Source organism: Chlamydotis macqueenii, chromosome 8 (assembly GCF_036417535.1).
Source record: "Chlamydotis macqueenii isolate bChlMac1 chromosome 8, bChlMac1.mat, whole genome shotgun sequence".
Taxonomy (NCBI): domain Eukaryota; kingdom Metazoa; phylum Chordata; class Aves; order Otidiformes; family Otididae; genus Chlamydotis; species Chlamydotis macqueenii.
In genome coordinates, this window is record NC_141563.1 from 18,950,097 (window position 1) to 18,977,905 (window position 27,809).

General features: G+C 39.6%; 2 protein-coding genes across 2 annotated transcripts in view; one reads left to right on the forward strand and one right to left on the reverse strand.

Annotated features, from left to right (window-relative positions):
- The window catches only part of TLCD4 (TLC domain containing 4), a 46,939-nt gene extending 43,716 nt beyond the window's left edge, over positions 1-3,223 (reverse strand). The window contains exon 1 of the mRNA XM_086753173.1: positions 2,989-3,223. The gene's annotated coding sequence lies outside the window, so the exon portion shown is untranslated. The remainder of the gene's footprint in view (positions 1-2,988) is intronic.
- A 440-nt stretch (positions 3,224-3,663) lies between these two features.
- On the forward strand, positions 3,664-26,976 carry ALG14 (ALG14 UDP-N-acetylglucosaminyltransferase subunit). The gene is made up of 4 exons (XM_086753601.1): positions 3,664-3,848; positions 5,907-6,055; positions 10,903-11,025; positions 26,447-26,976. Exons 1-4 carry the CDS (start codon positions 3,716-3,718, stop codon positions 26,675-26,677), a joined length of 636 nt encoding a protein of 211 aa, XP_086609727.1. The 5' UTR covers positions 3,664-3,715; the 3' UTR covers positions 26,678-26,976.
- The last annotated feature ends 833 nt before the right edge of the window (positions 26,977-27,809 follow it).

The window sequence follows — 27,809 nt, forward strand, 5'->3', positions numbered from 1 at the left end:
TTCATAGGTCTACTTTTAGAATTCATAATTAGAAAAAAAAATTATTAAAAATGTCAGTTAAGAAGTAATGAATATAAGGTGTATTGCAGTTGCATGGAAAGACTCTCTAACAGTTACAGTTATCTCACTTAACAGTGGAATGTCAGAAAGTGAATGACCATCAGATAGCCAAAGCTGCCTACATTTAATTTCAGGGAAAAAAACCACACTTTTGTTTCTACTCCAATTGCAGCCTTTCCCATTGGAGACAAAAGAAACTGAAACTCATAGAGAGTGAGCTTTCCTCAATTCAATTTAGTACTCACAAGTATAAAACTTTCAAAGCAGACATGCACCAGATGTATTAGCAAGCTTCCACAGAGAATATTCACATATAAAAAGGATAGCAGCAGTTTTTCTTCAGAACATCGTCTCACAAGCAGTAAATGGAAAAAATACTGTACCATTTTATAATTTTTTTTTTCTTATTCAAGAGTTTCAGGGTTTTCTTTCGGACAACAGTGATCAATTATTTAGAATGAGTGTGGTTTATTTCTCCTTCAGTAAAGAAATTCAAAGCTAACTTCCTGCATCCGTAGCAGAGGTACCACAGACAGCCCTTGTAATTACTGCACTTGCATCACTTTCTGTCAAATGACTTTTCAGAGCAAGTGCACTGCTTCCTCCCAAACAAGCAGGTTACGTGTTTACTTGCAGTATTATTAATTTTCCAAACTGGAGAAGCCATTGCCTTCCTCACAGAAGTCCTATACTTCACCTGCTTCACATTATTTAGCTAATGTGACCACGGTGTGCTAAACTTTGGGAGAGTTGCTGCTTTTTCCTGTTAACTTTCACATGCATGTCTGATGCTCAGACAAAGTATTCTCAAAGCACTTGACAGATGGGAATCGATCACCAAGCATGCAACACAGTTGAATGACTAGAGAGCAACCTGCTTGCTCCACGACTCTTACAGTTCTTGGACTGAAGTCTCCCTAGTCCAGAACATTGTCCGCATGAAGTGAGCAGGGAGTTGCCATGATGAAAAAAAACCACAAATACACCTATGTCCTGCTGAGAAAAGACATAATTAGCAGTGTTGTACTGCAAATGGGATCTTCATGGGCTCTACTCAGTTTTCACAAAGGAAAAAAAAAAAACTGCGAAACTTTATGGCAGCTAGGTTGCTTCAGTCTTTAAATAGTTATTTTAACCAGTCTCACCAAACTCTGACTCGTCCCTCAACCCTTGCAGTCTGCCATGGATACTACATGAAAGCTACATTCCGTATTCAAGCAGAATTCCCAATGAGTAAGAAGACTTCCAGCACTTGTTCCACGAGTTTATGAGGCAAACTCACTGGTTAGCTTTTTAGACTCCTTGAAAATCAGGAGTCTAAATCTTTGCTTTGTGTCCAAGGAACTGTCAGATCCTCAGTTTTCTAGTCCAAAGAACAGGTGTTTCCCTGTATGCATCACTCTTCCCTCTTGTTTTCAAATGACCTGCCTAAGAAAAAAACACCCTTCCAACTTAGGTCAGTTTCATGAATTTCACCAAATAGCCTTACAGAAGAATTCTACATAAGACAGGGAATTATGTACGTACAGAATAAATAGCATGAAAAGGAGAAAATAAATTGAAGTTTTTTATATCACTCTCTGCTGGAGAGATTTCAGAATTGTTTCTCTGAATAAAACACCTAACAAAGAGTAGTTCTGTAACAGTTCTTATGGTAGGAAAAACAAGAGCAAAAGGGAAGACATAAGAAAGCTTGGGGGAAAAAAAAAAAAAATCTTAAAATTGTTAATAACACCCCCTATGTCAACCTGGGATACATTCTACATCAATGACATTATTTTCACTGAAGAAGGTACAAGAGGGGAAAGATCACCACAGACAAAATTAGTATTTAAATTGCCTATAGAACTTACTTGTTTTAACACAGTAGTTTATTTTCTGCAAAAGGACTGTGGTGCTTTCTTCCTCTTCTGTAATTTACAGACTTGCATCTCTATTGTCCCTACTTATTTATGTAGCTAATTAAGTGGAAAGCAAAATAAATTTTTGAAGTTCATGCGTCATCAACAGAACTATTAATTAAAATCTTTTTTTTTCCAAATGTCAACAATGATTAAGCAGTTAGAATTTTTTTTTGTAGGGTTACTCATTTGGGTGGAAGACCTTACCATGTGGTAACACTGTTTTTAATAGTCTCTGCTTAAAACAACTGCAAAATTATATGTTGCACTGATGTAAAGAAAAACAAAACATAATCTATAGATCTGTGAGACAAGAATCAGAAAGACTCACTTCAGATCCTGAGACGTCAAAGGGTAGCTAGAAAGTATCTTTTACTTGTAAATTATGCAATAACCACTGGAAACCATGACTGGCATAAAGTTTTGTTAGAAATGTGAAACATTCAGTTCCCAAGGCTGGCAGGGATACAAAAAGTCCAACTTGTTCAGAATGAACATGAGGGGAAAAAAAACAACAGAGAAATCATGGTAGACAGAAACAGAATTGCAATGTGTTTTTTCTATTGTGTTTGTGCACTTGAGGTACAAGTGCACAGTGGTCATGTTTCATATGCTTGACAAGTCAGCCCACAAAGCAATGGTGTCAAACCACTCCAAAAAGTTCTGGAGTTCATTGATCTTGATTCATAGGCCAAGAGGAGGGCCTTGCTCCCTGGCAGATAATTTAAAGATAATGATGAACAAATTCCACTGTTTCCAAATCATAAAATGTAATATCTTATTCTTTCTAGCAAACACACATCTCATCTGAGATTAGTTCAACGGCTGAATCATCACAATCTCTCCAACAAAGGCTGGTTGCTGACAGAGATGAAAAGAGTGCTGATCTGTCGCTCCATGCTTCTTACTGAAATAAAAAGCTAAAGTATCAGAATAAAATCAAGAATTGCGAGAGGCAGTGAAATATTTTCATGTTATGCGTTATTGTAGGCTATGTAAAATTACAGTTCCATATATGCATACATACCTGGATAAAGATTATGCCTGTGCATGCTTGCAGATTCCTGCAGGAATCCGTAGGTGTCAGTGGAGCCACACGACTGCTGCTTCAGTTACGTATTTCTCGATTCACAAATTAATTACAGCAGTGTCAGACCTCCTTCCAGCCGGCTGCGGCCCACGCAGAAAGGGCAGGCCGGGGCCACAGAGGCCCGGCTCGGGGTGAGGGGCCGTGGCAGCATCGGTTCTTGGTTACCTGTGGTCAAGCTCCGACACGGGGATATTTGGGAGCTCCAGGGACTCGGCTGATGAGCAGCTGAAGAGGTGAAGGCCACTGTCTGCTCTTCTCTCGGACAAATGGCAACTCTCGTCAAACACGTACAGCAGCACCGACCCAGCGGTTTCATATCCAGGTGGCGTCTCACACTTTATTACCGCGAACACGCAGCACACACCCCACAGCAACCCACCGCCCCGCTCAGGCGCCGGCCTGCGCCCACCCGCACCGAGAACAGCCAACAGCATCACCCCCTGCCCAGCCTCGGGCCCCGGCACGGCCCACTCGCCGCTCGCCCCGTACGGCTGGCCCGGCCCGGCCCAGCCCGGCCCGGCCCGCCGCACCGCGGGCCGCTCTCCCAGCGCCACCACAGCCCTTGGGCAGCGGCGCGGGGAGGTTTGAGCCACGCCGGCTGCCGTACACCGGGAGGCGCTGCTGCCCGCTTCCGCGCGGGGCGGTGGGCGGCTGCGGCCGCGCCATGGAGCTCCCGCTCCCTGCCGCCCTCCTCCTCCTCCTCCTCCCCTTACTGCTTGTCCCCTTGTCGCTCCTGGCGAGAAGGCGCCGCGGCCGGCGGACACCTCCCCTCAGGCTCCTGGTGGTGGCCGGCTCTGGTGAGTAGGGGTTGCCGCCAGCTGGGGGCGGGTTGCGGCACAGTACCCGCGCCTAGCTCCAGGAACTACGGCTCCCGGCATGTAGCGCGGGGCGAGAGCCAGCGCGGCGGTCGCCGGCGTGTCTTGGTGCATGCCGGGAGCTGTAGTCGCGGTGGCAGGCGCGGGAGTACCGGGCGGAGCGGAGGCCGGCCAGCCGGCGGCCCGTGTGTCCAGAGCCCTGCCGGGGTGCCCGTGGTCCCGGCCCCCACCCGCTCCGCGTCAGGACGCCCTCGAGGCCGCCACCTGTCTTTGGGTTTATTAGTTCTTGATGTGAGTAGTTGTTAAGCTTCATCTTTGGGGCATTTTTGTCTGTATCTATGTCTGACAGTTTGGTTTCCGAACCTTTCCTTCAGACGGCACACGCGTGTTTCGTCAAAGTCGTTAACAAACATATGGACTAAAACTGGTGCAGGACAGACCTGTGCAGCAGCTTGGTCTTCTGACAGAAAATTACTGATGGCAGTCCAGGGCAAGGCTTTCCGAAGATCGGTGCACCCCTTACATACATGACATTTGTCCTAATTTTACCCAAACCACGTTTCTGTGGTTTCCTCACGTAGGCCTGTCAGAGGCAGACACTGTTGGCCAAGTGCGTCACCTCACACTAAGGACACACATACATCTGCTGCTCCTTGTGACCAGTTTAATCTGGGCAAATTAATTTGCCCCAAAAAATTAGACTATCTTGAACATTTGCAGTTGACAAACCCAGGCAAGCTTTGATTTCATCACCTCAGTATCTCTGTGAATTTTACACACCATGTAATTGAGAAGTAATCCCAAGATCTTTCTGCAATCTGAGTTTGACTAGCAGTTTTGTAATTTTTCAGGTCACCTTTACTTCCACAGGTCTGGAAATGTGCTTGTTTTCCTTCCGTCCTTTGGAATCTAGTTTGTACATATTTTAAAAAATACATGCACTGTGCCTAAGCTTACCAGGTGAAATAATTCATAAGTCGGTTAAGATTGATACAATGTTCAAGCCTATTCTTCCAGTCATTTATGAAGTAGGAATCTCATACTCTTCTGTGAATACTCAGATGATTGCATTAAAATTTGTGAAAGCTTCAACAAACTATTGCTTGTGAGACAATCCTTTCAAAAATGTTTGAAAAATACTGCATGAAATTATGGAAAGGTGGCAAACTCTTGTGTCTAATGCAGCACCATAGTTTGCACTGCCTGTCAGCTGTATGCCAGCTAAGAGTGCTTGACTTCTATAGCAAAGGCTTCTTAGGAGGCTAATGACACCGGACCACAGGAAGTAGCAGGAATACATTTGGGTTACTGTAACTCTGGTTCAGGAAACTCAAGTGACAATATTAACCCTGCTCCGAGAAAAAAACCAACGAGTACACCCTGCCCTTCTCTCTGGTTTACTGCCAGTTTAGCTACCTGAACACAGCGACCTTGCAGTTAGAAGGTTGTCAACACCCGTTCAAGGGCAGTGGTTAAAGGACTTGGCGGGAGCTGGACTCTTTATTCTGTCAGCACTCAGCTTTTACGCTGGCAGAGCTGCAGAGTGAAATCGCTGCCTGCTTGATTTCAGTCTGATGAGCTGGGATAGTGCAGCCCCTGCTCTCGCAGGTCGTAGGGCTGAACACGGGGTAAGGTCAGTGGGAGGCACGCTTCTATGGCGCAGCTCTGAGACAGATCCATCCACCTTCTTTTTGACCATTGCACCACAGTGTGGCTTTTGAGCATGGACTACCATATAACTCTTTGCCCAGTTATTTCTGCATCGTGTACAGGATGTTAAATACAAATGTTGTACTTTTGTGTGATCCTGGTTCAATCCCATTTAGCTGAAAAACTTCCATCAATATAGCTTCAGCAGTAGCTGAATTGTCTTCATGTTACTTAAACAGTCTCAGCCATCCTTTAATCGAATCCTCTACTCTCACAAGAGTGTCGCTGATAGTAAGTTTTAAAAAGAAAAGTGACTGATTCAGCTGGAGAAATTGAAAGTTAGATTTTTTTTTTTTCCTATACTAACTGCAGTTTATTTTGTTTTTACAGGTGGGCACACAACAGAAATCTTGAGGTTACTTAGCTGTTTGTCAGAGTCATACTCTCCTAGACATTATATTCTTGCAGACTCCGATAAGATAAGTGAAGCTAAAATACGTTCTTTTGAACAAAAAAGGGCTGAAACCTCCAATTCCCAGGTAACTTTTAAAATATACTCATGTAACATAAAATGATCTTAACGTGACATTTGAATCCAAGGCAATTTGGAAGTGATTCTTTAAAAGGGTATTTTTAAGATCAGCAGGTGCTTTTGATTTTCTAGGTATAGATAATCACTTGCACTAAAGTTCAGCTAAAGGTGCCATCCTGTTCATACTGGTTTTTACGTTTCTAAAAGTGAACTAAATGAACACTATTGATTAATGCTGTACTAGCAAGACAATGAAAATGCAAAGTAAATGTACCTAAAAATAGCAAATGCCATTCTTGCTACCAGTTTTCACTACCACCTTCTTTACTTTCTCTTAAAATGGTCTTTACTTCCTGTTAACATATTAATCCATTTAAAGCAACAAGGAAACATGATTGTAGTGAAAGTGACTGTACAAAGAAGGCTATCTTTTCCTCAAGAAAAGCATGCTGAAAATAAATCTCTTAATTTTTGAAACTAGCTAGCCATAGAAGTGTTATTTGTAGCTATAAAAATACTGGTGCAGAAATGGTGGATTTTTTTAATGTTATTTTTTTTAGTTTGGCATTTCCCTTAGTGACATAATGTATTTTTTCGAAAGAAATTATATCTTAAAATGTTTTATCTAAGAAAACCTTAATTTAAGTTGTATTATTTTTGTGTGTTTCTAGACTATGTTTTGGTTGGATTTTAAAATTGAGCATTAGTTACACTTGTTTAAAAAGTATGCAATACCTCTTAATGTCAGATAGCTTTCTGGTCGATGACCTGAGCAAATGCTAAACTCCTAAAAATTATTAAAAAAAAAAAATCCTGAAAGTATCTTGTTTATCTTTTTATCAAATGTTTGCTTGCTTTGAGCTAATTTGCTGCATGGTTAACAGACAGCAGTATGACTCTGGTGACTTGAAGTGTGATCTGATGTCCAGTGAAATTAGTAGAAAGATATTTTTATTTAGAAATTGAAATAAGTACAAGGGATAAATGAATGTTCTGCCTACAAAAATCTTAGTCCTTTTGAGCAAGTAGTACAGCACGAAGTAAATTAATTATTTACATGGTATTGATTTCATACGGTGCACTTCTGATATTTCCATTGTCTTCAGCAGTGCTACTGGGAGAAAAGATTGTAGGGCTCAGTACCAATGATTTTCAGAATAAACCCTTTTAATGTAAAGTGACTGCTGCCAAGGTGAGCAACAGGCTCACTTAGGAATGACATTTTTAAGCTTGTTTACCCCACTTTCACCTTGGAAGATGAAGGTTCCTTACCTACCACAAGCTGCTGAATCAAGTGGGGATGACAGTTGAAAACTGAGCATGGCGGCCTCTTCTCTGATTGTGCACCGGGGATGGAAGTTTAGTAAAGTGACCAGAAGTATTTCCTGTTCAGAGAAATCTTGTTTGGTAATTAGTCATTCACACAGTTCATACTCACTTTCTGAAAAATGTCCAACGCTAAATTATTAAATTTATTGAAAATACATGTTTTGAGTATTAAAGGATTATGCAGTTTTCTACTAGTTCACTTAGTTTTGCTAAGCAGCTTCCCTTTTGTACCCTCTCCAAGTGCTAACGGATCATGTAGTTAAATTTTCCTTCAACACTGAAAGCCAGAGGAACATTTTTGGCTGCATCCAAGGTTGCTGTCTGGATAACAGATGCTCATTTTCCTTTGGCCATTCTTTTTCCACTGAGCAAAAATATTTAGAGTGAAAATGGAAGATAAATTTTGGAAAGTAAAGGTCACGTGCCTGTAACATATATTTGCTAAGTTTCAGAGTATGCTTTCAAGTAGTGTGTGTTTTGGCACCAAGGATGCTGGATATCATCAAGCATTTAAAAATCATGTGTTAGTAGCTTCTTACAACTTTGGAAAAATGAAAGGGAAAAGCCTGAATGCTTCAACCCATGGTCATTCCCTTCCTCATCTTGTCAAGGAAGTAAATTTTTCCAGAACTAAGGACTGGACAGAAGACAGATTACGCTAATGACCTAAGAGAAAATCAGTGTACACATTTAACAAATTCCAATGTAAAAAAATCACAAATATAACCAATTTCTCTTTTTGATTTGTGATCTACCCCAGTTCTAAAAGATCCAGTATTCAGGGAGAAGGAAAGAAAGCCAGAATGAGCATCTTGCTTACGAAGAAGCCAAATGCTACACTTCTAGCCACTAAGTCTCTCAGGAAAAATAAGTCTGAAATGCCCCCTCTGAAAAGTATCTCGTCCTGCTATCAGTTGCCTCGTTGTTCTCTGTTGCCCCCAGCCTGTAACCACTGTTCTACAGGAATGCCCCCAGAGCCGTTTCTCAGGGAACCTTCTGCACTCAGCACAGAGAACCTGCTTCAGCTCCTGCTGACCTACTCTAGCAGCAGAAAGACAGCTTTGATTTGTTGACTGAAGAACAGGAATTCTCCACTGGATCTTATAACCCCATTTGTCATGTCAGAAATGAGCAACCAGGTTAACGAACTTCTACATAATGCTCATCTCACCACACATTCTTTTCCATTTTATATTGCATGAGAGAGATGACACTAAGAAATCTTGTTCCTCAGCAGGAAAAAGAACCACATAAACCCAGTTTCTTTGTAGAAATTGCAGTATATTCAGATGAGCGTGTTATAATTCACAACAGTGACAATTTCCCAGCTGCTTTTCGTTGCACGCTTGCGAAACAACAATATTAACTAGGTAAAGGACTACATCACTGGTTTTGAAATTGCAATACCCGGTCAACCATTATAGAACTGCCAGTTTGGAATATTTGTCTTCAAATTACAAAAAGGTTTCTGAGTGCACTGAAGATGTAAGGAAAAATAAATGCAACAGTATGAGACTGTAGAAGATAGGGAAGCAATTTCTCTGTTTCTAGTATCAGACATACTATGCAGTTTTCCAGCAAAAGATGAAGGGGGTAGCTTTGCCTGGAATACAAATAGTACTACATTAGATGAGAGGCTGGGATTGCAGGAGTATCTGGTAGTGGCTTTTAAACAAACAAACAAAAATCTAGTTTTGTTTCTCAGCTAAATATATGTGGGCTGAAGTCCTAACATACAACATAGACACTGTTGTGCAACATTTCAAGCATGTTTGAAGAGCATAGATAAAATCATTTTGATCTCTACTTGAATTCTACAAGTAAATTTCTAATTTACCTAATTAATACCTTTTGAGATCCCTGCCAAGTTTTGCTGAAAGCAGTTTTTTATGAAGAAGAAAATCACAATTTTTTGTGGCAAATATAGTTTAACACCATTCTTACAGTGCAGTGAGCATAGTTCCACTGCCACCCAATCTGTCTAAAACTACCTTCTCATACACATATTTCTTGCAGGACTGAATACTATGCAAGGGTTTAAACTCCACTTACATCATTTCTTTTTATCACCTGATCTCTTCCAAAGCTTTAAGAAATGTAGAGGTAGTGATAACCAGAATTCTGTTGAATGGGGAGCAGGGGGCATGTTTATTTTTCCATATTCTGTTGTCACACTAATGCAATTGGGAGTTTCGACACCTGCAAATAAAACATAAACCAACCAGTTTGTAACATCTGTTAATGCCTACCAACATCACTGCAATTAAAGAACCTCACCACTATGAAACAGGTTCATTTCAGTCAAGAAAATTAACTTAATATTCTGGGTTTTTTATTCTTTCCATCTTGCATATTAAAAAAGCTCCAGTTATTGCTATTCAAGAGTGATTTGTAGTTTGTATTTACTGTACAGCCATGGGCAACGCAACCTCTCCTGATCACAAATCACCAGGGCTAAGCTATTTTAATTAGCGATGGTGTATTTGAAGTAACTGGGCAATTTTCAGTATTTATAATGATATTTAGAATCTCTCACTCCCAATTTGAGTTCTTCCAGAGTGGTGGTGATCTGCTGTCCTGTATGAAGTGAGATAGTGACCAGTGTCCAGAGCTAAATATATCAACATCAATTAACACTGCACTGCAGACAATGGATTTGGTTTTCATTTAAACAAACAAAGATTTCATTAGTATCAGGACTGCCTTCTGATGTAGCAATAGTTCTTAGGTGTCGTTCTCCTGTGTCAAGGTAACAGCCATCTGCAAAGAGTGCAGGAAGCCTGACTACCATTAATGGCTTACAATGTTCTGGGGCAAACAGAAAACATCCCTGCTTCATTAATTTGATACCTTCTACACATAGTGAATGATTCCTACGTTTTCCTAGGGGAAGAAGAAAGAAAATTATTTCTTAAACTTATTTTTTATTTAATGATAAGATGTTCTTCCCTGTTTCTTTATGCAACAATTTTGCATTTTGAATGTGCATCTTGCATATCTTTTGACTCCTCATTGAGTACTCATTTAAAGGTCAGTGATATTTGCTGTTAGATTTTTAGTAGTATGCACCAGACATTAACTGAGAAAAGTTTTTACATTTTCTGCAGTGTAAATCCACGAAGAATTTAAACAGGCAAGAGACAGGAGAGTCACCGTGTTTGGATTGATCTAATAAGACCTAGACATATGTCCCGGTGACCACGAGGTGGGGCACTACGTTAACATACTGTGGGCGAAGCTGCTCCAGCTGGGTTGTTTATTAAGTTAGGAATGTTTTAAAGTAACGTGAGAAGAGATTAAAAAGCAGATATATAGTTCTAGTATTTCATTTTACTTTATTGCAAGGATTGCTAAGCACGACACTGAATAAGGCATCTAAGAAAAGGTTTTATACCCAAACATTTCCAAGCTAGATTTAAATAAAATTTTAAAAAAATATTGGCAAAGACTGATCTAATAACTTTGTAGAAGGAGCAACAACATTCTTAGAAAAATAACAGTTCAGCTTATCATGCTCTCTTGCAGTTCACCCTTGATCGCATTCCCAGAAGCCGTGAGGTTAGACAATCGTGGACCTCCTCTGCGGTGACAACCCTGTACTCCATGCTTTACTCCCTTCCTTTGACCTACAAACTGAAACCAGATTTGGTAGGTAAAGTAAATTTTAATTTATTGAGAACTTGCTAATCTGCATCACAAAAGCATTTGGAATATCAAGATATTGCAGACTGTATCTCATTTGTATGCTTAGATTTACAGCTCAAAGGAAAATTATTTTTGAATGTAAAATGAAAGCTGAAAGAGATATAGCAGCAATACAGCAAGAAAGAGGGAACGGGTTGCACTGCTGGTGAATTGGAGTAGCAAATACCAGTTTCCCCTCTCAAAGTTTGCAGGTAACATCAGAGAGTATGTCACTCCCTTCTTACTGCTGGTAGAACTAGCACAAACAAGGTTGTAGGTTCCTGATAATATCTCTTCGGGATTGCAACAGCACAACAATTCTGCCTGAAAGCCTGGTTATCCTGTTGGCTGGTCTTGCTCCTGAAATGGTATGACCAGCCTGGAACAGGCAGGTTCAGACCAGCAGAAATATATACAGATTTAGTTCTTGTGCTCACATGGACTTTTCAGCTACATGCATATCTATTTAGTCTTTGGCTGACTGACATTAATTATCTCATGTAATGACAAAAAAACATCACTGCTGAAGCAGCAACTCCTCAGCACTTTGGTAACTTTTTCAAGTTGTTCGGAAAACTGCACACTCATGCTAATTGCAACATTTATTTAAATATATTCCATACACTTAAGTCAGAAGCATTCCGGGTTATCAGATTACAGAACTAAAATAGAGATACCCGATCAATAAAGTTTTGTGTTAATGCAAGACTCAAAAGGTAGCACACTGAACTCCCAGGTTTAAGTCCTACAATTCTTTAAGAGAGTTTTGTTTAAAGCTGGCTTTTTGCTAGAGTTGTCAGTTAAGGAGTCAGTTATCCAAACTTGAGAGTTGTTTTTTTTTAAAAAAAAATTACTATTTTATGGGTTTTAAAATATTTGAATGAAACCTGTAAAAACTTGTGCAGTTACAAAATATTTTTCATAATTTAATAGCAGCATATATACACCCACAGAGGATGTTTGTAAGCAGACATTTTTAGCTCTCACTGTGAAATGTGTCGCTAATTCTAAAGAGGCTCATATATATATTTGTGAGATTTTGAATGTTTAGAGAAGCTGCTGTGAATAATTTTATCTCATTGGCTTCAGTGGTAGTGGTCAGTTCCTATCAGATGAAAAGCTACTTGCTTGCTGGAGTTGTCAGAGCAGTTCAGTGTGCAGAACAACAGAAGCAGCTTTTTGCAGTGCTTGTTTTTCAAGCTTATTCTGAAAAATGGAGATAAAGTTGGGAGGGAGGAGGAGATGGCGTACTATTCTTTTTACAGTTATTTTAATTTCAGGCGGGCAGGGGGAAGTAGTAGAAGGATGTTTACATGAAGCAGACAACTTAGAGCAAACGCAAGTAACAAATATTTAGGGATCACTTTGCTACACTACTGGTTTCAGTTAATGTATATACTTTTTTAAACTTATTGCAAAATAAATTGACTGGAAAATTTCACACTGTAGCTTGATATATTACCAAAATTGTCAACAAGACACATCATAGGAGAAGAGCAGGAAGTTACTAATCTAATTCCATGGCTTCTCTGTTTACAAGAGGAATTTAAAGTGACAGTGGGATTTACATGTAGATTACTAGAAATGGTGTTGCAGTTGATAAACTGTCAAAAGCCTAATGCTTTTGAAAAACACTTCTCCTTGTAGAATTAAGAATACATTTTAGCAAGGCCCTTAAGCACTTTGTAGTGTTTAAGGGAACCACTGACTCAAAATGCTATCCAAAGAGTCATTATCCATGATGAGAGAAGAGCTGGAGGGGATGGAGTTCCCAAATATTTTTTTGCCAGGCACCATCATCACCCATAATAGTAGCTGGTTCTGCCACTGGCAGAAGCATCTCTGACATTACGCCAAACCTTATACCCCTTGAAAGCTGCTTGCATACTACTGCTTGTATGAATATCTTAATTTAAGAATTCTGTAAAATACATTAAGCCAGAGAGCTGTAAAGATTTAAAAATACTTATCAAACACGAGTGATTTGAGGATTAAAATGCCTCACATTGCCAGTGAAAAGATTCTGTGTGGTATGTGAAGCAACTGGTAATATTTAATTGCCTGTAGAAGAAAATGTTCGTGGTGAATTGCAGCTCCTCCTACTCTTGGCAAAAAGTAATGCTTGGTAGTTTAAAGAACTAGAAAGGGCGGGGCAAATACTAGCATTTGCAGGACTCTTCTATAACTTTTGGCATGGAAATCAACACCCGAGTTTAGAAATGAGCACAGTATTGCACCATGCTGAGAGCTTCGTATTTTTAAACTGTAGAGCTTATAAGTACTGTACATTTTCAGACTAGGCAACTGTTTTTGTTTAACTGCAGGAGGGAAAGACAACTTTGAATAGCTTCTAAGTTATTTGTACGTATGAGCGATCCCCAAATACTTACAGTCGCTGTTAGGCTTGTCAGAAATGTATGCATATTTGAAGGAATGACTGAAATCTTCTCCAGACATCCAAAAGCTAGAGAAAAGCAGAAATGTTGCAGTTTTCAAGGAATGCAGGACAAGAGAAGTACTGCAAAGGAAGCCTGAAACTATTTGGTGCACAAAGGCAAGATTTGGAGCAGATAGGCTTAGGTTGGCATAACTAGCATATTTGCGGAGCCAAATAGCTGTGCAGGGGAAACAGCAAACCTAGCTGCACCGGAGTTACTTTACATGTGCTTATTTACATCAGCACTGTGTCCCCTTTGTATCTCACACCGATCTCTGGCAAAGCTTCTTAGTTTACTTTGCATGAGAAAGCGGTTCCATCTAACCCTTCTTCAAGATAGTGAGTTCAGAAAGAACTGAACAACTGCCAGGAGACCTCTGCTGTCTTGTGGGACTTGACCCACACTTGAAGTGTTCTCCCCATCCCTCACCTGAGAGTTCAAGAAATGTAAAAGTCAGTTTAGTGGTTTCAGTTTGAGATCATGTTCAAGAGGCCCATTTCTGAGTTTTGAACATCTGCACTCTGCAAAGTTAAGTCCCTTTAGAGATATTAAGCCAAGTAACAAAATTAAGATGTCAGAAGTGATGATTGGCTTGTGTTCCTGTAGCCAAGAATTGTAGAAATATAGGTGTCAGTGTTTTGTGGGCACATCTATGCTGGGCAGTTTTTACAACATGTCAACCTTAGATAGGCTTCCTGTGCAGAGCCCTAAAATTCCATGGCTTGTGCCAGCACACTCTACCCACACCTTCCTTCCCTCAGAAAAGCATTTAAAACCATTTGTCAGTTGCAGCCAGATTTAACATGCAGTCCTAGCCTCAAAGACTGCAAATTCCTACCACAAAAACAGGCAGCTGGTCAGAGAAGAGAGACTTTTATTGCCTTCATTGAGAAAAAGACTGAGAAGAAATGTAAAACTAAAACAAGATGTTAGAAGATCTAATATCTAGGGAAAGATGCAAATCCTTCTTAGCCAGTTAAAGAAAATTAGAGAAGCTGCACAGAAATGTTTTCCAAAGACAGAGAGAATTACTGAATCTCATATGTATTATTTGATGTCCAAGAAGGAATAAACTACCATGACAGCCTTCCTATAATATGCTTGAAGTCAGTCAGTCAGATACAAGTTCAGAAGCAACCAATCTTCAGTCCTCTTGCTGCTTACAGAACTATTGTCCTTGTCTCTGAGCCAATTTGCCAACCTTGAAACCAAGTCTTGAGGTGATCTAGCCTTTTGGCCGAGTCACAATTATTCCAGTTATTCTAGCATACCTGAAATTCAAACTGAAAACAAAGGATACACATGCACCACATAGCAGAAAGCTGTATAGAGATTGCATCCAGGCCTTGTTTTTAGCCATAGATGGGCTATGTAATTGGGTCAGCGATTTGCTCTCCTTTAATGTAATTAAATTTCACCTAGAATGATACAGAAATGCTGCATAAAGCTCCATTCATTAGCAGATTGTTCATCCTGGACCCTTAGGACCAGACTTTTTGTTTTTCTGGGGACACTTCTCAGCAGTTCCTACTGCCTCCGTGCTCTACAGAGCCTGAGATAAACAGATATTTTCAGATCACTGGTATTTGGGAAAGCCTGGGTTAAATCAGGCAAAGAAGGCAGTCCTTCCACATTAGGGCCTCCTTCCCGTGGGAAGTCTGTAGTAAGAAGTTTACATTTGCACAGCAAGCACAACAAGCTGTGCTGTCTCCCTCCCCACCAGCTGTCAGCCGAATGGGTCTCTCCTTCTTAACTTCTTTCTAGAAGCCTGAAACCTGCACAGCTGATTATGCTTCTAGCAGCCTACCGATTCTTTTATGACTGCACATCCCATCACACACGCCTGGCCCCTCAACTGGTTAAATTCATTACAATAAGCTTCTGGAGTTGTTACGGAGTGTTCAAGTAGTAAGTGATGTGAAAGATCATTATTTCATTTAGCTAAGATTTTCCATTCTTCGTGCCTGGCCCAAAATGTCTTCAGTTCATAGCACTTTAACAAATCACTGTGCTGAATAGTAAGTTACTGTCCCTTATATCACGGTTCTTGTTAGAACTTTGTTGAAAGCTACAAAATCTGAGTGGTGGCATTTTTTCCTCTATTCACTTCATAACAAGTGAACTTTGTATAATGTGGTATTAGGACTATCTGGTGCATTCTTTTGTACACTGAATCTTTCCCCACTATTTGTAATTCTTTTGGACCAGACTGATTTTACAGTATGTCTGATCTGGGATTGTTCTTCTAGGAACAAAACAGGCAAAACAGACAAAAGTAAGAACATTGGATTAAGGCCATCAGTGATGGCCTTAGATCGTATAGTCTAAAAACAAAACAAAGTTAAGCCATCCAAATTTGTGTTTAACTGCTCAGTGTTAATGACAAGATGAGTCTTATTCACCCTTTACCTTCTGTCCTGTATACAGCTGCCCTGCAGCCCTAATGTAGAATTACTCTCTGCTGAGCACAGATCAACGCCTGAAGCTGTGCACATCAGTTAGTTCAAAGCCAGGTTGTAGCTCTGCTCTTTCGGTGACTGCGGGTTAGACATGCCTAGAGACACGGCATTTCAGAGGGAGTGTAGAAGTGGCAGTAAATATGAACTGAGATCTTTAGTTTAAACTCTGCTTAGATCTAAGCAGAGTTTAAACTAAAGACTGATCAGTCTTAACTCATCAGCTGTCAGGTTCATTATGAACCTAATGGACACCCTGGGTGCACTTCCACATAAGTTATAAAGCATGGTTTCAAATAAACAGTCTCGCCAAATCTCACCACTGAACCAGGCCACTGGTATGCAGATTCAGATTGCTAACACCCCTAGGTTTGCATTGTGAAGACATTTCAGGCAGGTATTTGATGCGAATTCTTGCTGTACCAACTGCAGGGATTAGGTAGTAGCCTCAAATATGTTTATATTCATATAAAATATCAGGTTTAGCTAACTTAAAATACTGCTTTCAAGTTCTAGTTAAATGAATGCTTGACTAATGAAAGACACATTGAGATTTGCAATTAAAAGTTCACTTTGGGCTATTATTAACAATACGTATGATTATATTTAACAGTCTTTGCATTTAACGTCTCCTTTCCTTTTGAGTAGAAGCAGGCTACTATAATAAGCAGTACTTTTTGAAATCAGGAGATAAGATATGCCCTTATTTTGAAATAGACTCTAAAAGGTTAGATGGTATTTCTCATGGCTCTCTGACCGAGAGACTTTAGTCAGGTTCTGACTCAGCCAAGGTGAAACTTAGAACAACAACAGCTTGTTGAAAAACAGTGTTTGTAGCTACAGATGTAGTTTGGTAACTACTATTTCATTTACTTGCAAAAGCCTTTTACTGAATTGTTTTATAACCAAATTTTTCATCCACACAAAGTCATGTTTCTATTACTTCCTACCAATTTATCAGCAGCAATAAACCACAGCCCCACTCCATGGTAATGTACGTAGGGAGTTAGTTTATTCTCCAGCCTGCACTTGCCTTGGAAATCTCGCTCATTTTTAACCAGCCTTCTATCTGTCTGCCACAGCTTCTCACGAGACTCACTTGTGCCACTACGTCTTCAGACAAACTTCTGGCAGAGGTCATGCTGTTTAGTTGGTCTCACTGATAATCTGGATGTTAATTTAATATTTTAATAACACGAACATTCCAACAGATGAGCATTAGTACCACTTCCATACCTGTCATTACTATTTTGAGTTGATTTGTTCTGTATTTCTCATTTTACATTTGGCAGCTAGGCTGGGGAGTATGCTGAGCTCACATGTCCCATTCTGCTTCCACACACCTGCAGAAGTATCGTACGCATGGATGGAAACTGCTATTCCAAAGACCTTTTAATTGCAATGGCAGATCTGCCACCTTTCACCTGAAATACAGGGGCAGTTAAGTAGAGTGCCTAAGGTTAGCTTCATTAAAAAAAAAAAAAAAAAAAAAAGAAAGTCAAACTTGCATGTTTCTTTATGTCCAAATCTAGATTCTTAGACTTTCCTCACTAAGCTGTTGCCTAACTTCTGAGGCTCTTAATGACTCCAGTTATCTTTCTTTTCATTAGTAACACCCCTAGGCATACCCAGAAACAGACCTGAGCTGTTTAAGTCTTTACAATGTCAAATAGCCACATGCATAGCTGAGCTCCTGAGCTTTAGAAACTGGAAGCTTTGCATGTGATCCAGATCACATCAGCCAGGCCCCTTCCCTTGTCTTTTGACCCTGAGGGTACTGGGCTGGTAACTCTGGGTCAGGCCAGTTAAGTGCTTAGAAGGCAGAGGTGACAATGCTTAGTGCTGTTACAATTAAATCCTGTTGTTAAATCTAGTTCCTGGTAGAACCTCTCCTTTTCTCCCACCAAAAAATTCACTCAGTAGGATTTTTGTCTCCTTCTCCTCAAGGTTTTATAAAGTGAGAGCTGGGGAAACAAGGAAGTTGGTGATACTTCCCAATAGATTGCATTCTATGGTAAAAATAATACTCAGAAAAAAAAGTAGCACACATTAGAAACCCAACTGCACAGTGTGCTAATTTAAGCCCTTGCTCTTCCACTTCTCTTTTCCCCATTCTGGTATTCACGGATCTTATTTATCCTAGTAAGGTAATCTGCCTGTAGGACCACCCGTGTCTCTGCTTGTTTTGAAGAGCGCCTCACCTACTGTGTGTATTGTGTGATAGTAACAACAGGAACCGTACCAACAAATGCACAGAAGTGAACAGGAAAGGTTTTCATGGCAGTGCTACAACCTGTAGCTGCTGACCAGGCTGAGCACAAGCTGTTGCTGTAGAACACCATAACTACCTTTTTGCACCCTTGATGATTCAAGGGATTTAGGGAGTAGAAGATGAAAGTGTACCCTCGTATAATTCAATTCTACCTTAATTACCCAATTTACATCAGACTACACATCGAGATTTTTTTGCCCTAGCCTGCATTCTGCAGGTACGTTCAAACAGCAGACGGGGTGTGAAGTTTTAGCTCATTTTAGGTCCAGGTTGTGGAGGGAAGTGAACTGTATAATATCTTCATTATTCAAAAAGAATAAGCCAGTAGGTAGTTTAAGGACCTTTGTATTGTTCAAACAGAACCTAAAATTATTCTTTCTCCCCACCAATAGCAAGAACAAGGAATTGTTGGAAAAGGGTCCTGCTTTTTTTTTAAAAAAAAAAAACCTTAAAAAAAAATACTAACAATTCTAAGCTAGTTTTCCTCGAGGTTCAAAACTTGAATTTTCAGACATTCTAAAGAGCTAAACTAGCAAAAGCTTTCACAAGAACACTCCCTCCCACATGCTTAAATATTTGAGCTAAGAAAAAATCCCTTTCTCTCTTAAATTCTCATGTTTACTTTGTTATTCTGATTACCAAATAGATTTATATTCCCTAGAAGAGATCTTATTTCTGTCATAACTGTACCTCCCTGTAGACAAACAATGTATCTTTTGAAACCTTTTAGAGTTACTCATTTATGAAAAAAAGTAATAATTTTTCTCTGCCATCCATGCTTAAGTTGCCATCAAAGTTACTAGCAGAAATTGATTCTTAATAGATATGGCCTATGTCTGAACATATTAAAAAATAATTCTATTCAAAAGAAAATAGCACATACCTTTTATTTTATTCTCAGAGTATGCTACTGAATCAAACCGCATGCCAATAAAAGCAATACTCTCCATACCTGGAGATCTTCACTGAGAAGGACGTGCAGGAATCTTGATGCTTCTCCTGTGAGGAGTAAATTACTGTTTTCCTGCTGTTAAAGTAGAAAATATTGATGTGAGAGAAAGTAAGTGCTGTGCTCCAAATCCTGTAGGGTCCACAGTGGAGCTGTGAGTACAGCCCTGGTTTCTTGACTCTCCAAGGCTTGTATCTTGGCCATGAACTCACAAGGTAAATGTATTTACAATTAACATTTGAGATATTTGTTCACTGATGCTTTTGTTAATTTAATTTTACAGTTAGAGCATCTCCAATACTGAGAGATCTGGTCCTACGACCTCAGGGCTGTCATGCTTGCACTTGTGTTTCCCACAGACTTAGGGGCTGTGAGCAGTCAGCTGAACCAAGTCTTTCAGAATCATGGAGCAGGAAATGAGAACAGCCAAGACCCAGAAGATAGATTGCAGCTGACTTCGTGGGTAGCACTCAGTACTTCTATAGGTGAAGGAAAAAAGAAGTGTTCAGCTGGATACTTCACCTTACAGAGCATTAGTGTGAAGTTTTCAAAACAGTAAGATAATACTAAAAACAAGCAAGTGCTGCTGAGCTAATTTGCCTAGCAGAATACAAATTAATTCATTGCAGATTCTCTCTTCTTGTGCCACGGAAACAAATAACCTCCCCCAGCAAACAAATGTTTTTGTTCGTATGATTTTTGTTTATTACACTCTGAAATCATGAAAGGCAATAACCTCCTGAAATGTTAAAAACCCTAGGCTCCTACCTGATGAATGCAGGAGTCCAAAAACTAGCCCCGATATAAAAATGAGTATATTACTGTGGTTTTTCTTTTAGTTTTCCTTTCAGTGTCCAAGGACCTGTACTCAGCTTTCACTAAATGTGATTATTCAGTTTCCCTGTCACAGGAATCATTCTCTGCTCCATTTCCCTTATATCTGAAAGGTCCTTCAGGTTATTCTACAGTCAGATTTGTAGCCTCATGAAGGAGGCTTTCTTTGTGTCAAGAGAATGTCTTCTGCCCCCTGTTAGTCTTCTGTATTTGTATAGGTCATTGAATTGTGTTTATTGCTACTTCTGCTACCTTTGTGAAACTTTATTATTCTTACCTGCCATAGTTTCTAGACTTTCTTAAAGCTGATTTTTGCAAGGTATTGTAACTTGCTATGGCACTTCATTTTTTTTTTTTTTTTTTAATTATTAAGTTCAGCTCCCAAAACCACAACATTTGGGTGTCTGTCATTAACTAAGAACGTACAATGAAAAATAAAATATATAATGCACAATTATAATCCCTTTAGCTGCTTTCTCCGACTGCTGCATTTTCTTGCTGACCTGTGAAAACTCATTCCAAAGCCAGAACTCATTTTGCCTAGCAAGGTGAAAAACTTGTCAAACTTGGTCCAAATCAAGGAACTTTCTGCTGAAAATATGTTTGGCCGAGTAGTTTTGTCAGATCTGTAGATTATCTAAGTCATTCATCAGAGCTGAGATTGATTTATTCTCCTTTTTCTTGATAGAGGAATTTGAGGGATTTAGTTTGGAGTGGGGTTTTTTTTGTTTTTTTAAATAAAGCCTTATTTGCAAACAGGCAAGCTTTTTTCTTATGTCTATTCTATCAGAACATGGCAGTATGGTCACATTTTAAAACTTTTTCCTGTGCTAAATTCTTTTCAATTGTAATTCAAATTGGTTTCCCACTTCCTCTCCCTTCCACACTTTCTTCTTTTTTTTTTATTCCCCTTTCCTTTTCCCTTACCTTACTTAAAATATCAAGAACAGCTATTCAAGTTTCCTTGGCTTTTCTGACAAGCCTTAGAGATATCTTCTGGGCTTTCAAATCTTAACAGGCTGAACAGTTACTTTTTGTTCCCAAATGTTAAACAGCCATTGAAATGAAGTATTTATCAACAAAAGCTGAGCTTTATCAGTCCAGTAAAAAGACAAACAAAATAAAATTATTAATAAATCACTGCTTTTAGGCACACACTTATGCCTGAGAAACAGAAAACGCTTTTTTTTTTTTTTGTACATTGTTCAAAAAGTAGGTCTGTTTACTTGCGTAGATCATGCAGTTAACCCAGCTTGGGTCAGTTTTGTATCACTCCACTTGCCTTTGCCTCTTCTAGTAGTTCTCTGTCACCACCATCTATTCCCTCATTCTTATCTCCAGTTTTTCAGCACTGTGGGGAAGGAAGGGAGCATTACCAGGACTGAGGCGGCCTGAGCGACATCCCAGACGTGCTCCATGGGTTGCTCTGTAGCTGGTGAGCAGCACAGTCCTCAGTTCACGTGTGTACATCCCCCCACAGCAGCAATCAACATCCCCACACCACAAGCCTGTTTTTCTGCTCTTGTCCAGGTGGCAAAGGCCAATCGCTGTGGAAGTCATTAAGGAGAACAGCAGGTGATGGCAATTTCTTATGCAAAGCAAATCTCACATTAGTTTTCAACTTTTCTACTAAGTTTAGGGGGACTTAGGTTGTCTTCCCTTTGATGGTTGTAATTTGGGGACATAAGCAGTACTCAAATACACTTGTTCATTAAAGATATACAGCAAATGTTTGTTTACATATTTACGAGAAAAACTGCAAGTTTTCTGCTTTACTCATTTTTGTTTTAACCAGTGGCCTGACATTTAATCCCAGTGAAGCTGTGAGCTGTGCTTTCAGTGTTTGAGCTGGTAAATGTCACTCTGCTACAGTGCTGCATTCACCAATTCTAAAGCAGCTTTTATCAGCAGTGGTGCCATGTGCCAGGGTTCCCAGAGTGCCAGACTGCTGGCTTGGCTTGTTTTCTTTCAACAGCTGTAGAAAATATCTGAAACAGAAAGGCAAGAACTATTCCATTTTTATATAAAAGTGATTAATACGAAATTAGATTTAGAGAGAGAGTTGCTAAGTATAAACATTGTATTCTGATCCTTTATTTTTAAACCTCCATACAGATTGATTAGTTTGTTGTACTGTTTAAAAGTCTGATTACATTGAATTGGTAGAGCAATTTAGTAGGTAGGATTTAGTTTGTAGGCCTAGCTGTGAAGCCAGGCAGCCAGCGAGACAATTTAACAGTTGGCTGGATATTAATTTGCCTTAGAGGCGAATGTAAACGGTGTGAAGAGACCTGCAGCACTGGCTTCTGGAACGATCCCTTACAGCTTGTTGGCAGCAAAGACAGGTAGCCAAGTGGCCAAGAAAGTCCTTGGGCAGATGCAGCTCAAGAGGTCACGAGGGTGACAGAGAAATTGCCTTTGGCCCCTTCTTTCCCACTTTCTGCTGCCTCACCGAGGAAGGCTGAACCAAGTAAACTAGAGATCTCCGTACACGTATCTCATGCAATGCAAATATTCTACAGGCAGCCTTGTAGCTAAAGTAAATAGATATTGGGCAACACTTACCCTGAATAGCTGGTTGACCTTGTGGAGGCCGTGGTCCTTTCTTGCGCAATAGATATCTGCTTCTCCACAACATACTAATGATTGCCACTGGATTCCCTGAGAGGTAGTTGTTTTCTGCTGGAGGGAAGAAAACAAAAGGCTTAATCTTTTCTAGGTTGAAGACATCAATCATTCTCCAAAATTTACTTTCGAATGATGTTTTGAAATTCACTAGTAGGACAGTTCAGCTTCTCTTACATGTCTAAGGAAGGCTGCAGGTGATTCAGTTCCTTTCCACCATCAACAAGTCTGTATACTGGCAGGAGCTGAACAGCAGCATTTCTGGCTTACAGATTCCATAACAGTTCCTCTTCTTTATAACATGCATACCTGTTTTCTCAGAATTTTCCCCTGTATCCTTTGATGGGTGTATGATGTTGGATTCCAAGCAGCAGGAACGCTGGTCTCTCTTCTTTCTGATGGCGTGAGAGGGAGTAAGTAGGACTGGTCAGGCCAGATTTTTGGAGGGGAATTGCCACTCCAACACGTGAGCATCTGCACCAGTTCTAGGTGCGACATGTCTCTAGACACGCACTGAAGGTTAACTGAAGGTTAATTTTTAATGATCAGAAAGGGTGATTAATAGTTCTAACTTACAGATCATGACCCCAAATTCAGATAGGCATCTGTCTGTCTGTTGGCTTCAGCAGGTTTATACCAGAGTCTCTTTCAGGGGACAATTCCTAAACCCAAGCATTTTAGAATAGGAACATCTATAGTTTGAGTATTTTGTGGGCATTTTGCATACAGAGATCCTAGATGCGCATATAGAGCCACATCTGCTTTGTCTTGTTTGAGTGGGTATGTGTGGAAGGGGAAGGAGCAGAGGACGAGCTGTGATCAGATCATGTTGTTTTACAGATGCCCAGTCCCTAGTTTACCTGATCCTTTTTCACACATGCAAATACTTTTCTATGAATCAAAGAGCATTTGAGAAATAGTTTACAATTTATAAACAGTCAGTAGAAGGTATAAATTGAGTGCATCATATCAAAACCTGGATATAGTAAAGGTATTTTATTATTATTTTAGTTTTGATTATTGCTTTTCTGTTTTGCACCTCAGCAAAGTAATAACAGCAACATATAGAGCTACATATAGATTCACAAAGAGACCCATTTACTATTATTTCATTACATGATCTTTTGTGAGTACTTTTAGTACTAGCATTTACCTTTGTGTGTGCATCTAGGCGCAAGAATAACAAGTACCAAAAAGACTGGAGCTGCTAGCCAAGTTTAATAAAGGGGGGAAGTAGGATGAAGTATATGGCACAGTGGCTTAATAAAGACCGTGATTGTAATATCAGCTCTGTATCAAACCTGTTCTACCATTCTCAGCTTCCGGGCTGAGGAGAATGTTAGGCTGCCTACCTGAACTAAATCATATCTGCTATTGGTATTTTTTGTATTAGGCTGTAGAAAGTAAGGGACCGATGTGAAACTCGCTCCTTGTTTTACTCAGCTGGGTTGAGCTTTCATAGTAGATGGAGGCTCCAAGAGTGCAGAGCCAGTAGGAGTCCAGAGGGAAGACCGGTGGAGGGGTGCCTGCGAATAGCGATGCAGAGGGAGATTAATACCACAGATCACAAAGAAAACCAGGGAAGAGAGGATGGATGTGAGACATCTCAGAGGGCCGAGTAGAGTACAGAGAAACATTGAAATGGAAGACACTGAGGGACAGGAGGACTGTAATGCAACAGGAAAAGGGCAATGGAGGTGAGATGATGTTTATACTCCAGGTAGCTCTACTCAAGGAAAGGAGGAAAGGGAAAGTGGAGTTTCTCTTTAGCAGTGGTGCACATTTTTGTCTATTTGCTTAAAGCTGAATTTTGAATCTGAAATCAGTAGTCAGATTGAATATTCAACTCACAAAAAAAAAAAAAAAGCAGTAAATAACTCTCTGGGACTGTTTTGGTGCTTCTTATGCACTTGTCTGTAACAGACCAGATTCTGCAGTGGGGACCCTGGTGGGTTTTGCCTGAAAACACAGGAGAACACTCCAAGTTGTTTCCTATGCCTATGTTTACACTACAGTAACAAATGTGATTACAAACAGATATACCTAAACATGCCTTAATGTACATATCAGTAGCCATGTACCAGTAGCACAATCAACACCAGTGCAAATTAATCGAACTTGCCAAGAAACAGGTCAAAAGTTCTGGTTTAATTCATAGGTACGGAAAAGTTTCTTTGAAATTCTAAAAGGCAGCGTGTGTGGTTGGTTTTCGTCCTTGCAAAGCCAAATGTATAAAAACCAGACCTTCATTCTCAGCAGATTGTAGAGTAGGTTTTAAAGTCCCGGCATGGATTTACTTGAAATCAGGTTCAGCAGGAGGTTTGAAACCACAGTATATTACTCTGATTTCAAAAGTCTGGTATGCAAAGCTGATGTGTTCGGCTTCTTTGCTTCTTAGCTATCTGATTGCTAATATAAAAGAATTACACTGTTGCAGTTTTCTTATACAAGTATTTGTGGCTGTTGATTCCCTAAAATTTCAAGATTAAACCAGTATACAGCATGTTGCCTGTAAGGGTCCTTCAGAAAATGTCAGCAAGTCTTGCATGAACAAATAGTTAAATTAAGATCAACAATAAAATCAGAATAATTTTGCATACAGTATTACATTCTGTTGATTCTGACACTACATTACAATCATCACATCCCCCCAGATAGATTTCTGGGGCCATCTTAAAGGCAAAGGAAAATATAGGTGAGAGAATTTGGAACTCAGTAGCACCAAAGCTGCTGCTGCTTTTAACCGAGGCAAGGTGCTGTTAGCCAGTTTATCGGTGGGACCTTGCCACAAAGCAGGGAAGGAAACATGCTGAAATGTTTTCTACATCTCTGAAACAGAATCTCTTGATCCCCCCCACCCGCAATATAATGTCTTTCACAAGCTGATGAACTTGGAACAAAAAAAAATGTGAGCTTATAGGATATAGGGCCATGATTTTATGAAAGAACTCTTTATTTCCACGTAACTCCCAGCTGTGCAGAAAAGTGCTGATTACATGGTAGTAGTTAAATTTAGTAAGAAATTCCTTGCCTGAAATAAATTTTGATACCCAAGTACAGTGCCTAATGTACCCTAGTTTAAACCTTTTACTTTTAGGCAATCTGTTTTTCAGTTTGTCAATGTCTAAAATTGAAAGACCACTTTCTTTTACTGTTAACATTGATAAGTGAATCTGAGATCCTCTGCTACAAGTATATGACATGTATTTACCAAAACACCTTCCTTCTATATGCTTGTTTCTATGTACTATTGTTTATTAAAAGAAAAAAAAAAATCTGGTCATGCATATCAGCTCGTAGATTCTGATGAAAGTCCTAATTCATCAGCACATTTTTGCTGAACTCTTAAGTGTTTTGCTGACTTAAGCCTAAATTCAAGAGGTTTATAACTGGATCCCAGGTTTAGTAATCCTGACTAAACTTCTTTGGCCTTATTATGCCTTAATCTGTGCACAAATCTCATGATTGATACAGCACAAAGCTTCGGCTGAGATTGGAAGCTGTTTTAGTTATATACCCATGAGTCAAGGAATTCTGCTTCCTTCACAAAAATCAACTGTGCCATCTCAGAGCCCTTCTCCTCCTTGACATTTAAAGAAAGACGATCTTTTTTGACAGCTCCTTTGAAATAATGTCGTTTGTTTGCCCGATCCTCCACCCCCCTGGTTTTTTTTCATATTCACTTGCCTTTTCTGTTTTTTAAAATATCTGTAGAAATGTTATTTTTTGTAAATGTCTTGTTGTATGAATATTCTTTACCATATGAAAAAACCTCATGTTTTACTTTTGTAAAATGTTTCATCTCTTTTAGATATTGTGCAATGGACCAGGAACATGTGTTCCTGTCTGTATATCTGCTCTTCTTCTTGGACTTCTAGGACTAAAGAGAGCAATCATTGTGTATGTAGAGAGCATCTGCCGCGTGGAAACTTTATCCCTATCTGGAAAGATTCTTTACTACTTTTCAGATTACTTCATCGTTCAGTGGCCTGATCTAAAGGAAAAATATCCCAAATCAGTATATCTTGGTCGAATAGTGTGACAATAGAAGACAGGCTTTACTTAAACTCTGCAAGCACCTCGCTGAAGAAATGCATTCATGCAATTTATTTTCAAGGATTCCTGTTAAGAAATTAGGCTGGTAGTGGAAAAAGAGACAATAATAAAGGTATCTCGACATTTACGTACATTTTTGTGTAGTTGTATTTGTTGCCATCTTCTAGGTCTGTTCACCAACAGCCCATAATGGCCTTAAGTCTATGCTGTCTCTGTTTTCATCTTGTTTTCCTGCTATGTGAATGGCAATTTTTGTCTACAAATAAATATGGGAATTTGTATGAATTGTAACATTTCCTGTAAGGAAACTTTGTGTAGTTTTCTAAATTGTAAGAAACAAAGTCTTGTTCTAGCACAACAGACTTGATTTCCTGTATGCTAGCAGTGCAGTCCCTTGTGAATCCTTCGAGTATAAAGGGAACAGTTATATTAAGTTGGCTTCATGACAGTTTGTACTCTACAGTCTTCCAAAACCCCCAGAGCATTAAACCAGTATCATTTTTCCTCTGGGCTTGTCAAAGCTGTCTTTTTAACCTGTAGTGCACCTTTTGAAAATTATTGCTCACTTTTTAAGATAAATAAAAAGGTGACAAGTGCCGTGCTACAGGCACAGTACTTACAGATTTAAGAAGTACTTTCTTCAAAGCTTGCAAAAATCCTTAGCAAGTTTACATCACAGAGAGCAAACTGTCACTTGGGAAAATTGAACTGGTTCAGACTCTAAAATGGAGAAAATGAAAAAAAACAGTGTTACTGTCAGTAATAGGGGAAAGAACAGAGTTTCCCTCTTTTCCTCATACAGTGAATTTGACTTTCAGTATATCCTGTTTTGTCATTTTAGGCACCTTACTTTCAGCAGTACAATATGCACTTAAGATTTTGTCATGGAAAATGGTATTATGTACATTGGAACAACTTTTAAAAGGTATTTGGTTGGAGCTAAGTGTGTGAAAGTCTACTTTCGCATTTCACATTCATCTGGCAAAACATAATTCTGCAGACTGTTCCACCTATAAAGCAATATAAACACATCTGTCATCTGTACGCACACAGAGCTATGTGTCTGGCTACAGAAACATATACAAAGAAGAAAGCTCAAAGAAAAGTAGAAACGCTTT

Coding starts and splice junctions, on each gene's coding strand:
- ALG14 (XM_086753601.1), top strand. CDS start 3,716: ATGGAGCTCCCGCTCCCTGCCGCCCTCCTCCTCCTCCTCCTCCCCTTA. Junction 3,849..5,906: donor CCTGGTGGTGGCCGGCTCTG/GTGAGTAGGGGT, acceptor TTGTTTTTACAG/GTGGGCACACAACAGAAATC. Junction 6,056..10,902: donor CTGAAACCTCCAATTCCCAG/GTAACTTTTAAA, acceptor GCTCTCTTGCAG/TTCACCCTTGATCGCATTCC.